At 41.5% G+C, this 13,135-nt stretch overlaps 1 protein-coding gene across 2 annotated transcripts in view; it reads left to right on the top strand.

Annotated features, from left to right (window-relative positions):
* Shq1 (SHQ1, H/ACA ribonucleoprotein assembly factor) overlaps positions 1 to 13,135 on the top strand; it is a 96,087-nt gene that overhangs the window by 17,320 nt on the left and 65,632 nt on the right. For both annotated transcript variants that reach the window (XM_028773066.1, XM_028773065.1), the window contains exons 5-6: positions 91 to 203; positions 6,063 to 6,190. In XM_028773066.1, the coding sequence (XP_028628899.1) occupies positions 91 to 203; positions 6,063 to 6,190 (241 nt within the window). The remainder of the gene's footprint in view (positions 1 to 90; positions 204 to 6,062; positions 6,191 to 13,135) is intronic.

Here is a 13,135-nt window from a genome sequence, read left to right as displayed (position 1 = left end):
AACTTTCATATTCCTCCTCCCTTCCCTGTGTTTCATTTTTAAAAACTAAGAATTTGAGATAGCGTTCCTTTTTTGTTCTGGTGTTTTTAGGATGAACTGAGTGAGGTTATCGATATTAAGGATCCAGATTTCACTCCTGTGACTGAACGGAGGCAGAAACGCCTGGCTGCTGAGTTGGACAAATTTGATCCAGATCATTATCTGTGAGTATGAACCTTTGTGACAGTTAAATAAATTAGTAACTTTATACTTCCTTAACATTTTTCAGAACTTTTGAATTTATGCATGTATATGTGTTTGTGTAGTTATGTGTACACGTGGAGGCCAAACAGACAGTGGGTGACTTCTTCAATCACTCTTTGCTTTATTTCCTGAGTCAGGGCCTCTCACTGAACTCAGAGCTCACCCGTTCAGCCGGGCTGGCTGGCCAGCTCTGGACAGTGAGCTCTAAGAATCCATCTATCTCTGTCTTCCCTATATTGCCATGCCTAGCTTTTTATTTAGGTGCTGGGGATCTAACTCAGGTCGTTGTATTTGCATGGCAAGCACTCTACTGAGTGATCCGTCTCCCCAACTCCTCAAAAGACGTATTTTTAGATCCTGGAATTAGTGAAGACAGTAACCCTAATGGCCATTTAACCCACCCTGTAATGGCTGTACCTGTGTGACCTTTGTAAACTTGCTGCTTAGTTTATACTAGCATCCGAGAACTCATGTTTATTTTTATTCTTTGTGAATTTCACATCATGTACCCCAGTCCTACTCATCTCCCAGTCCCCTCTGACCTACTCTCTGCTCTTTCAACCTCCTCCCCAAAAGCAAAAACAAGAAAAAACAAAAAAACAAACCATACCCTTTGCCCACACTTTATTTGCAAATACTCATTGCAATGAGTCGTTGGTATGGTTCGAGACCTCTGTCTCCTGCTATACCATCAATACTGTAACCAGCTGTACTGGGCTGCCCAGGTAAGGACCCACATGCAATGGAGATCTCTTTATAAACTCTTTAGCACAACCTGTGGGTCATGACACTTTTTGGGGTCACATATCAGATATCCTGCATATCAGATATTTATATTACAATTCATAATAATAGCAAAATTACAGTTATGAAGTAACAATGAAATACTTTTATGATTGGAGGTCATCACACCATGAGGAACTGTATTAACTGCATTAGGAAGGTTAAGAACCACTGCTTTAATGGTTTCCTCACCATGCTTAAAACACTACTTCTTTCAAGTAGAATTTTTGTCATGGTTATCTGTGTATGTAACTGAATATGTCTTGCTTCCCATAAGAATCTAGATCTACATGTGCTGTATTTCTCGATAGTGTAGGATCTCCCTAGAACTTTTATCTGCCACCAGTTGCAGTGACCAGATAGTTGTCCTTTGTACTAGAGTATCAGAACCTAATCAGAGTTGTACTATATTTCCCACCTGTGTCTGTTGTGCCCTTTCCAGCAATCAGAACTGTATTTGGGTAAGGAACTTAATGAAACAGAGATATGCTGTCTCTTATTGGCCAGATAACAGCATGTTTTTGCATTTTTCTCTGGGCCTCTAAATACCTCACTCTTTGAGAGTGTGTAGAGAATGCGTGTAGTTCATATGTTGATGTAGGGCTCATTTATTATTTTTCCCATATGATTTCAAGTTGTTACCCATATAGCCGTAATCACCACTTTCCGGTATTTTTGTACAGTGTTTTCAGCTTATGTTTCCTCATAGGATTATTCCACAAGGAGGAAAAGAGGTGAAGGGACTTGCCCAAGGTCACACTACTATTAAGTGGATGGGTAGGACTTGAAAAGAGGCTTTCTTTGTCACTCTGCATTTCCTTTTCATGTACACTACTCCGTTCTAACTGCCATTGCTCTTGTGATTAACATTCTGTCTCCTGTGACCCAGTGGGATACTAATTGGAATAGCAGAAGTGAATCTTGTGATGTGCAAATGGAATGAGCGCTGTGTGGTGATGAATGGCTGAGCATCCGAAGGGGAGCCAGGGAAGAGTGGGCTGTGGTATACTGTGGAGGACGTCTGAGAGACTCTGCTCCATTTAGACTGCCATTTCTAATTACTTTTATCTCTTCAATGGTGGTTTTAAAGGTCCACTGAAGAGTAATTTGAAGAAACTCATTTAGAATCATGCTGAATATTTAAAGTAGAAATTTCATTGTCAGCAGATTTCTCAGCCAGTCTGAAAACAGAATGAGCTTTCGAAGGCTGAAATTTTAAGTGGGAGGTAGCTTAATTAGAAGAACTGTCTAGGAGGATACGTTTGTGGCCCAAGAAGATGAGGATATTGAAGTTTAGAGTTGGCAGCATGACAGTCTAAGCAGCCTGTTTTCCTCCATCTTCTGTGCTTTTGTATCCAGAAAGTTATTTCCTTTAAATAACTTTAAGCTACATTAATTAATGAGAGGGAGATGTACAGGTGGCACAGCAGGTATGGAGATCAGAGAACGATGTGCAGGATTCAAATCTCCCACTGTGACGGTTCCAGGGATTGAACTCAGGTTGTCTGGCTTTACAAGTGTCTCTACCCACTGAGCCATCTCACTGGCCCCAGAAGCTCATCCCCTGAATCATTTGAGGGGAATGTTCCTGCCATTTCTTAAAGAGTGGTTATCAGAGGAGTGCTGGTGTCAGGTTTTGAAAGGACTTCTAGAAAATGAACATGAGTTTAGCCTACACAGGACAGAGTTGGGCCAGCTGCCTATAAAGAGGAATTTGTACATTTCAATGTAAACTCGATCTGCTTTAGGGTTGTGACCGTTTGGAAATCTGTTGTAAAATAGGGATCTGATGTGGTTTGATTATTACGTTAGTATGTCCCGCAGCCTGATGGGAGTGCTGTGTGTGGTGATCTGTAAACCTCATCGCTTCCGGTTATTCCTTTTACACCTTTTGTTCCTGTAGACATGATTTTAGAAAGTTTTAATTTTATTTGTTAGCACCGTGTGTATGAATAAAAGTATGTATCATGTCATCAGACGACATTTTCAGGATTTGGTCCTCCTTCCTTCATGGGTTCCAGGTATCAAACTCAGGTCATCAGGCTTGGGTGGCAAGTGCTTTTACCTGTGAGCCATTTGCTGACTTGGATGTTTTTTACACTAAAGTCTGTAGACAGCATCTTGAAGTATTCCATAGTAATCTTTTACCTTTATATATGGCCAAATACTTTTATTTCTTTTCTTGTAGAAAATTGGTTTTTTTTTTTCTTCTTACATTTGTTTTTGATTCTTGGGGGGATTTTTATCATAACCAGTTTATAAAATCTTGCTTATTTCTTTGGTGAGAACAGGAGAAGGATTTAATCAACATTTTAAACATCTGTGAGGTCATGAGAAAACAAAAATGATCCAAGCCTTTTTTGGGATACTATTTTAAGCTGTGATAGAGTTGCATTATTAGAGTTTGTTAAAGAGGCTGACACATTGATCTGTTTGTTTGTTTGCTTTTTGGATTTTTGATGTATTGAGTAGACTACAGCTAGCATTTGGGAGGCTGGAAGGGGTGGCTTTCTATTCAGCACTCTAAGCATAGGAAGAAGCATTGGATAAAACATCAGTCTTGTTCCTTTGTTTGTGTGTGTGCTAGTGCAACAAGCATTTGTTTGAAAGAGTTTCCTACTCTCCATCTTGCAGCTTACAAGAATAGCACTTGATTTTGACAGGATCTCCACACTCATGTCACTTTCATTCCAGTGAGGGAAGTCAGTGGCATATTTGGTGGAGGGCCATTGTCTTAGCTGGGGTTTCATTGCTGTGAAGAGACACCATGAACAAGGCAGCTCTTAAAAGGGTAAACATTTAATTGAGGCTGGTTTATAGTTTCAGAGGTTTAGTCCATTATCATCATGGCAGGAGTCCTGGAACCATGCAACAGACGTGGTGCTGAAGGAGATGAGAGTTTTACATCATGATCCAAAGGCAGCCAGAAGGATACTGTCTTCAGCAGACAGCCAGGAGGAGGCTCTTTTCCATACTGCGTGGAGCTTGAGCGTAGGAGGAGACCTCAAAACCCACCTCACAGTGGTCCTCTAACAAGGCTACACCTCTTCCAATAAGGCCACACCTCCTAACAGTATCACTTCCCATGGGCCAAACATATTTAAACCACCACAGCTATGAAGAAGCAAGTTCAAGGTGTAGAGAGGGGCTAGGCATCCTACAGATGTCTGTTAGTTTTCACTACTGTTATTTGGGTTAGAACATAGTGATACATATCTTTAATCCCAGCACTTGGGAGGCAGCTGCAGGTGGATCTCTGTAAGTTGAGTCCAGCGTGGTCTACATAGTGAGTTCCAGGAGAGCCAAGGCTACACAGAGAGATCTTGTCTCCCCCACCACCCCCAATCTCCAAAACAAAACAAAAACAGAAAGCAAGCAAACAGGTGTCTTTGGCATCTTTGTCCCACACAGTCAATCAGTCCTAAAGCTGTGCCAAGTCTCTCTGTGATTTCCTCTGCTTCACATTTCTGACCCTCTTCTCACGTGACTTCTTACAGCCTTCTGACCACCTCACAGCCTTCTGTGGGCTCCATTAGCTCTGTCAGCTGTGAGGCCAGTGGCATGATGGCTGATGCTCTCGAGTGAAACCTGCCTCCGCCCATGCTTGGTGCGCCTCGGCTCATGAATCATATGCATGTAACTCTTAATTTATAGACAATGTAAAGAATAAGCCATTAGTGGGCCTGATGGTACAGGCCTACAGTCCAAGGTATGCTGGAGACTAGTGAGGACTATAAGGAGCAAGTTTAAGGTTTAGAGAACATCACAAATTCAAGGCCTGCCTAAGATATTGCATGAGTTCAAAGCCAGACTAGGCAACTTAGTGAGACCCTCTCAAAGATAAAAATAGAAAGCAGGTCCAACATTTGTGAAACATGAGGTTCAGTCTTCAATATAATCCAAAAAATGGAAAACAGAACAACCTATCCCACTCTAGATTATTGGAATGTTGTCTGAGAATATTTACCCACAGTAACTTTATCATTTTGGAGGGTTTTATTTTGGGCCATGAAATGGGCTTGTACATGTTACAGCATGCATGTGGAAGTCAAGACAACTCGTGGGAGGGAGTCAGTTCTTCTACCATATGGATGCTGCAAGTAAACTCAGGCTTAGGAGCAGGCATGCATAGCCTCTGAGCCATCTGACCAGCCTTCTTACTGTTTTTTGTTGTTGTTGTTGTTTTTAAATCTTGGCCATGATATATCACCTCTCTAGGCTTCAGTTTCCACCTATGTAAAATGAGTATTTTTAGTAGAATCCCTCTCAGGCAGTGATGCTGGAAGGAATGGAAGGCATCATGGATTCAAACACTCATCTAGTAGACTTTGGTGTAGACTTTCCCCAAGAACACTACTTTTCAACTTGGAAGACAAGATCATGTGATTTCTGGATATGTCCTCTAAAAAGAGATAGAGGTGTATTTCAAATGTACCTTTTGTTTTTCTAGTTAAAATTGAGAAAGTACAGAAGGTTTTCTGGTGTCTATAAAGGTTGTTTTCATCTTTTTCAAAAAATTAAAATCAAGGAACTGTTAAGATTAACAGAGCTAAATGAAGTAGCTAGCATTTTAGTAGAAAGTGTTTACACTGAATACTGTGTTTCGGTGTGTGAGTATGTGAGTGTGTCCTCAGTCTCTTTGTGGAAATGCAGCATCCTGAATTACAGGCTCATCTGTTTGCTTTTTTTTTTTTTTTTGCTTCTCAGTCTGAAAGGCATTTCATTTATCTTAACATTACTCTAACCTGTGCTACTCACAAATCAGTTCTAGATGGCAGTATGGTCAGTGTAGGATGAGAGCTCAGGGTAGGATAGCTCTTTGTGTGCTTTTTGTGTAGAGGATCAGGAATGACTAATGCTCCTTTTGCTTTATGGGATTAGTAACCATAAAGAAAGTCAGCACAACACTCAATTTTCTCTCAGATTGTGTACTGAATTGGTGTAGTCTCTATTTCTGTTATAATGTGATAAATTAAGATTAGAAAGCAAGCAAGCCAGTGCAATCTGATTTAACAAGCCCATTTGTTTTTGAGCAGAGCTGACTTCTTTGAAGATGAGGCAGTTGAACAGATTTTGAAGTACAGTCCTTGGTGGAACGATGCACATGCAGAAATGATGGCCTCTTTGGAAAAGAGCCAAGAGCAAGGAGACGCTGCTGCCTTAGGTAAGAATCAACATTAGCATCGTTTGTGGTTTTAAAACTCTCACCGTTGTGCCAAGCCACTGCCTTTTGTGTTGTGTGGCATATGATTTTGTCTTTCATTGTGAAAATGGGGTTTTTGATAGCTAATTCTTCCTCATGTGTTTCCCTTTCTTTGCTGGTAGATTTGAACTGTAATGTACTGTAGAATTCCACACTGAATCATTCAGCTTATTTTTGTTGGAAAATCCTCATGAAATAGATCTTACCTTAGACTCGGTAGAGTCCTTCAGTTTTTAATTGAGTATGAGTAAGAGAGAGACCCAGACTCATTCCCACTCTAGTGAAAGAGTTGGATGTGGCCTCCTCAGTTTATTCATGGGTTGGGGGATGAGGAAGCCAGAATATCTGTCTTCCCATCTTAGTTTCCAGAACATGGTGAAACAGTTTGTACTGGAGAGTGCGGACGTGAGGATTTTACAAGCCACAAGAGGTGACTGTGAACACAAACATTACCCAGTGTTTCGGGAATTTTTGGCCGCACCGCTTTGTGCTCTCAGCTGGTTGCAGGCGCACACCCACCCAGGAGCTATCTTGGATCCACGAATGGAAAACACATGTACATATATGCCAGTTAATTTTAATATGCCTTGGCTAATTCAAAGGCTGGGCACTCCTAAACCTTCCCCTGCTACCGTAGGCCACTGGCCACTTACCCCAGTCTCACATGGCTGGTTGGCTTTATCTCCTGAGGCTGTCTTGGTCCTTCCTTCTCCAAGTCCTGGCGATTCTTCTGTGTCCTACCTGAGCAACTCTAAGTATCTCTGTGTCCAGCCCTTAGTCACTGGTGTCTTTATTGATAGATCAAAAACCAGTTGGGAACAAGGACCTTCAGCATCTGCACACACAGATTCAAAGCATTAGCACCAATCTCCAACAACCCAGAGTCCTTTCTTGGGTGTATATGTTCTCATCATGGACTCCCAATACAAGCTGGTTGTTCTGAGTCTGTATAGTAGAGTCATAATGGTTTCAGTGAGATCATAGCAGGAGTCCCATATTGTCTGATTGGCTTTTCTATATATACTAAAACTGAATTTTTACATTTAATGAAAGGAATACATAGGTAAAAACATAGATTCTAAAGATTATTAGTTGAATATAAACCTCTCCTTCCCAAGTTCCTTCCCCTAAATACAGTCACTGTTAAGAATTTTAAGTATATTTAAAACAAATTTACTTCTGTGTTGACCATCAAACCCAGGGTTTTATATATATGTTAAACATACATTTTACCCTCGAGCTGTATTCCTAGCCTGGGGTGTTTTTATAGTACAGACACCACATGTAAATATGTTTTCAGGTGCTGTACACAAAAGGTTCTGTGGCTGTGTTCTTTCCATCTTTGTTGTGGATTGTACTGTAGGTTGAAAATCTCTCACGTGAGCATACACATCACTCAACTTGTCTTGTGTGAAAAATCACTGGCTGCTGTCCCCCATAGTATTTCTCTCATGCTTGAGGAGCATTTGGGCTCTCCTGCTGGCAGCCATTTGGGGTTTGGTTTACTCCTCTTGCTGATAGTACAGGAACCCTTTTCACACTCAGTCTGACTGAAGTAGTTATGGTCTCTTCTGCACCAATTCCTAAAAATTGTCTTCAAGCTGTCCAGTCACCTGCTGCCCACTCCTTTTTTTTTTAAAGCATGTGTTATTGTGATTAGTATATAATAGGTATTAAGTAATATTTTATTAAGTATTTTTATGACTAAGCTTTGTTAGAATTTTGCTAATTTCTACCATAGTGGAAAATTGCCATTGTAGCTTTAGAAGCTAGACTACTGATTCTGAGTAGGGATGTGTGTGCCGCTGTTTCTAACGTGCTCTGGGGTTGCACTTGATGTGTGCTTAAGAAGCCTCTCCTTCTCAGCTAACAGACTTGCAGATGGAACGTTGCTGACCTCCTCCATTTAGGTAGTTAACGATTGCTAAGTAGGTCTCAAGAAGTTTGCTCCAAAGGTCAGCTGCTTTCTCCGGTTTCTGGAGTGTGTTGCTGAGGTAAGCCGGTGGCTGTGCAGTTAAGTTGCAATTGAGTTTTCTCTCCACCAGAGTGAGCTAGTTGCCCTGAAAATCAGAAGGCGACATTCCCTTTGATTTCAGTTCTAGCTTGCTCTCCTTTAATCAATGGCCCTGTGTTCTGAGGTCAGCAGGTAGCTCTTCTGTAATTTTAGTAGACTGAGCCAGTGCTCTGTCCTTTTAACTGCTGCTTCTAGACCCTCTCTATCTGACCTGTGGCTCGTAGCCAGGCTGGTGAGTCAGGCAGTCAGTCTGCTCAGCCATTATGGTGATTCTTTCTAAAAGTCACCTTCTAAAACAGCAAGGGTATGTGATCTGAGGTGGAAGAGCTTGAGCTGTGTCGAACTGAAAGGATTGCCTCCACTTTGCCAGGCGTAAGGTTAAGTATGGGCAGGACGTAGCTGAGTGTGAGGCTTGCATTTAACATCTCTACTGTCTGCCGGCCGAGTGACTGTGCAGCTTGGGTTTCTGTGGAAATCTGCCTGCCTCAGAGCTGCCGTCGGGATTGAATGAGGCTGTGTGTGGGAAAGCTCACTACATTGTGAGGTTAGAGATGATTGTTAGTGGACTGATGGCCGGAGAGCCAGGAGTGGGATGACTTCTCTGTCAAATTGGCAGTTTTGCACATTTTACAAAGCTTTAATGGCCTTGTTAATGAGATTTTGATTTCATTTTATTCTTATTCAGATATTTGAGTCACCTAGAAGTGGAGGAATGAATTGAAGTGTGTTGAACTAGGATAAAATACAGGAGAAAAGAAATAAAGCAAGAACTAGCTTTACAGTTCTGTTCACCAAGGTCCAGGCTGCTGCGCATCTCTTGCCTCCTCCTCAAGTGTCTCTGCCCTTCTCTGCTGCCTGGCCTGCCAGGCTTGTGTTACACAGTGAGCTGTACCCATTTAGATAGGACAGTGCAGATGATAAGGTGCACCGTGCCATTGCCCTTCGTTGTACTATGGTAACCTGCTTTGTTTTGAGTTCCAGATACACTATAGGTGGTAAACTTTGCTGCTATCTTTGCTCGGGTAGTGACAGTGGTCCTATTTATTGGAGTCCAGGGTCGCAGCAGGAAAACTGTTATTAACATTTTCAGCTTTATAAAGATCCAGATTTTCCTCCCTGAAGGCTTATGAATGACAGTGTTAAATGCCATGCTCCCTTGGAGCTCTGGTTTCACGAGGATGGACTCACCACATTTCCCAAGTTGTCTTTCAGTGGTTAGCATCAGCCCAAGAGTCTTGGCACATAATTGCTTGTTATGACACCACATAACATTTGCAGTCCATGAACTTCCTTGCAGGGCCATCCTGTTTGGCACCAGTGAGCCCTTGAGTGTTTTTGGAGATAACTGGCAGTGTCAGCTTTGAAAGTGGCAGCACGGCAGGGCTGCCCGTTTAGCTGAGGGTTTAACTGCAGCAGTTTCTTGATCTGTTTCCAGTACACGTACAGTGTAGTAGACAGATATGTGTTACTCAGAGGAGCCAGATTATGGATGACTGAATTGCTGATCCAGACAAGACAGGGGTGTTTGGGAGGAGGATTTAAAGTGGAAGAGAAGGTTTAAAAGTAACGAAGTCAGAAGATATTTGGGAGAAAGGGTAAGCATCTCAGCAACATGTACCCATCTTTATGGGGCTCCTTTGCAGACCTCAAACACAGCACCTAGGTTGCTAATGTTAGGAGGTGGCCCTGGGCCATGTACTTTAATGTTCATGCATCAGTGTCTCCTCTAACCCTTTTGAGCTTTGAGCTGGCTTTTGTTTCACTAAAAATTTTTTTAGGAGTATAATTAACTAAAATGCTGTGAACTCTACAGCTAAGTCACACAAATGCTTGACAAGTGTTGCTTGAGATGGTGACCACCCAGGTGTCGTGAGCACTGTGCCTGTAGGGATTTCCTGTGCTGCTGCTGGGTTAGACCTGATTGTGTGCAGACTACCCCTAGATGGGATTCACAGCCCTGATAAATTGGGGTTTAGTGAGCTGAGACTTTTGATTCCTGTAACAATATCGTTTATTGTATATCCTCTTATTCCTTTGATTGGATCAAATATAAAATGAATTTGAGCTAAGAAAGCCAAAATGGAGCCTAGAAATGCTCAGAAAAAGTTGATATTTTAAGAAAAGCATCTATAAATTCAAGAGTGCAGTCAGGTAGCCTTTTCCTGTGCTGTATAGTCATTGAAAGTGATATAGAATGAGTGGCTATCCTTCCATATGGAATGTAACTTTGGAGCTTTGAGGTTAACTCTTTTCAGTTTGCCAGACAGGTATGGGTATAGTTACTTTAGAATTGAGACATGAACATGTAGAAGAGTTGATGTGTTTAAAAACAGTTTGGGCCATGCTTACTCTGTGATTCAAGAGTTATGAGGAAGCGGAGGTCTTTATTAGTCAGCCAGGGTATAAAGGCTTTTCTCTAGTGAGATAATAGCACTGTGAACACCTGGTACTTTCCTATTAACTAAATTAATGACTGTCTGGAAAACTGTGCTTATGGGAATCCTGTCTCAAATCTTCTTGCTAAATACAAAGTCTTAAATACTTTATCAGGTGTACTTTCTTTATGTATTGAGTTTGTTTCTTCATGTAGCTTCTTAAAGTCTAATCTTTCATCATGAGCTGAGTATTTCTTTTTAAATAAAGGCTTCTTTAGGTGAGTTCTTTAACGAGGCAAACAACACTCAGTTATTTGTCTTATTTTTTTAAACAATGCTCTAAACAGCATTTTTCAACATTCTCTAAAGAATGCTTTACCTGATACATACCTATGTTTCATTTTTAAATACATATCCCTTAGCCATGATGGCCGGCAGTTTACATGAATCATTGAAACCATGTGTTGTTGTGGAGGCCATGCTTGTGAAAGTGCGTGTCTTCCCTTCCTTTTTGCATAGCATGATTGTAACAGTAAATATCTAAACCTGCTTTTTTTTTACACTAAGTGCATTTTAATGAGTAAACAGAGTACTGTTTCTACTAATTTCAATGTGTTTAAGACTTTTTTCCCCTAGAGGATAGACTGGGAAATTTTTAAACAAGTAAAAGTGTCATGTTAAACTTGAGCTCAATCAAGAAGGCAGAAGTGAGTTTGGAAAACTGTGTATAAAAAGGGCTGTGGGACTCAGCTTTCTGTCACTGTGACAAAATGTCTGAGGTAATCAACTGGAAGGAGGAGGGGTTTGTTTTCGTTCTTGATTTTATTCCATGATGGTTTAGCCCTGTACTTCTGCACCTATGGTGACTCAGAAAATCATGACAGAAACCATTTATCTATAGCCAGAATGTGAAAGAGATGGGAAAGGGGTTGGATCCTACCTTGGAAAGAGCTGGAGTCTTACTATCCTCCTCAAGACTGCCCCCAGTGATCTCTGTCCTCCCATAGGCCCCATCGTAAAGATTCCACTATGTCACAGACTCACCATAGGCTGGATAACAGAGCCTTTATTTACCTCATGGGCTTGTGTGGATCACTTATTCAAACTAATGCAAGGGCTTATGTAATTTTATATGTTTATAGTCTCTTCTGAATTTTGTCAAATTATGGTAAATAGGAGGGCAGTCTTGTTAAGCTGAGACACAGACTGGGCAGCTGTCTGTCTATCAGGAGAATGGTTTGGGAATATTAAAATGCAGCCTGATAACTTTTGGTATCTGGACAAGGTAGCAGAGAACAACTCTTCTCCTAGTAAGAGGCCCCTTGACTTAGAGCTCAGCACATCCCACTCTGCTAGTGGCCAGCTTCCTTTCTGTACTTGCAGCTGGAGGTGACTGTGCTTGAGTACTGGCTGGTGGGATGTGATGGCCAGTGATATGTGTACTTTCTGCATCCCTGTTTTAGAAAGGAGATGCTTGCTATCCTCCTCCTACTTTCTGCTTTCTCATAGTTTAGAAGATGATACAAACCTAGAGTAGCCTTCTTATGTGTGTAGAAAGAAGTTATAAGACAGGGAAGTCCAAGGCTTATGAATAAGGGTTCCATCCCTTGTCTAGAGTAGTCGAGTAAGGGGAACTTATGTTCTTCTGCTATTGGAGGCTCTTCATTATAGCAGTTTAGCCTGCCTTTTCTTATGCATTACAAGTTACTCTGACATTTTTATATGAAGCACTAGAAGTGGAAACAGTCTCCTCTAGTGGGATGTAAATTTAAAAGTGACTGATAAGAGATGGAAGAAATTACTAATTTGTAAAATGAGAGATCAATTGCACTTTTATTTAGAGGTAGCCAAACTTGGCAGTATCATCCATGTCAGTGGCTATGATTTTAGAGAATCCTTGAGACCAGGCAGCATGTGGCAGATGAGTCCCTGCAAGGCTCTGAGAGGACATTGTTTGAAATTGAAGCCTTGGTTTTGTTAAGAGACTTCAAGATGGTAAGAGATGCCAGCCTGGGATATCTACCATGACGATCTGCACACTGGCCCATGGCAGGCTGTGGTAGTTTGGTTGAGAATGACCAGTATAGGCTTATGTGTTTGAATACTTGGTCCACAGTAGGTACAATTGTTTGAGAATGATTAGGAGGTGTGGCCTTGGTGCAGGAGGTTATGTCACTAGGAATGGGCTTTGGGTTTTCAAAAGATTCACACCATTCCTAGTTAGCTCTCTGCTTCCAGTTTGCAGATCAGGTTGTTGGCGCTCAGCTGTTCCTGCTGTCATGCCTTTGCTTTACCATCCTTTCCCTCTGAATCTGGAAGCTCAAATAAATGTTTTCTGTTATAAGTTGTCTTAGTGATGGTATTTTGTCACAGCAATAGAAAAGTAACTAAGACACAGCCTAGGAGAGAGATAACATATTGCAGGCAGCAAAGCTGGAGGGGCAGAGTCATCTAAGCCCTTTGACACTAGTCATAGAGCTATAAGATTGGGAGATTGTCCTGTTGGGTTTCAGCCTT

This window comes from Grammomys surdaster, unplaced genomic scaffold (assembly GCF_004785775.1).
Source record: "Grammomys surdaster isolate TR1022 unplaced genomic scaffold, NIH_TR_1.0 220, whole genome shotgun sequence".
Classification (NCBI taxonomy): Eukaryota; Metazoa; Chordata; class Mammalia; order Rodentia; family Muridae; genus Grammomys; species Grammomys surdaster.
This window is presented reverse-complemented; position numbering and strand designations above follow the sequence as displayed.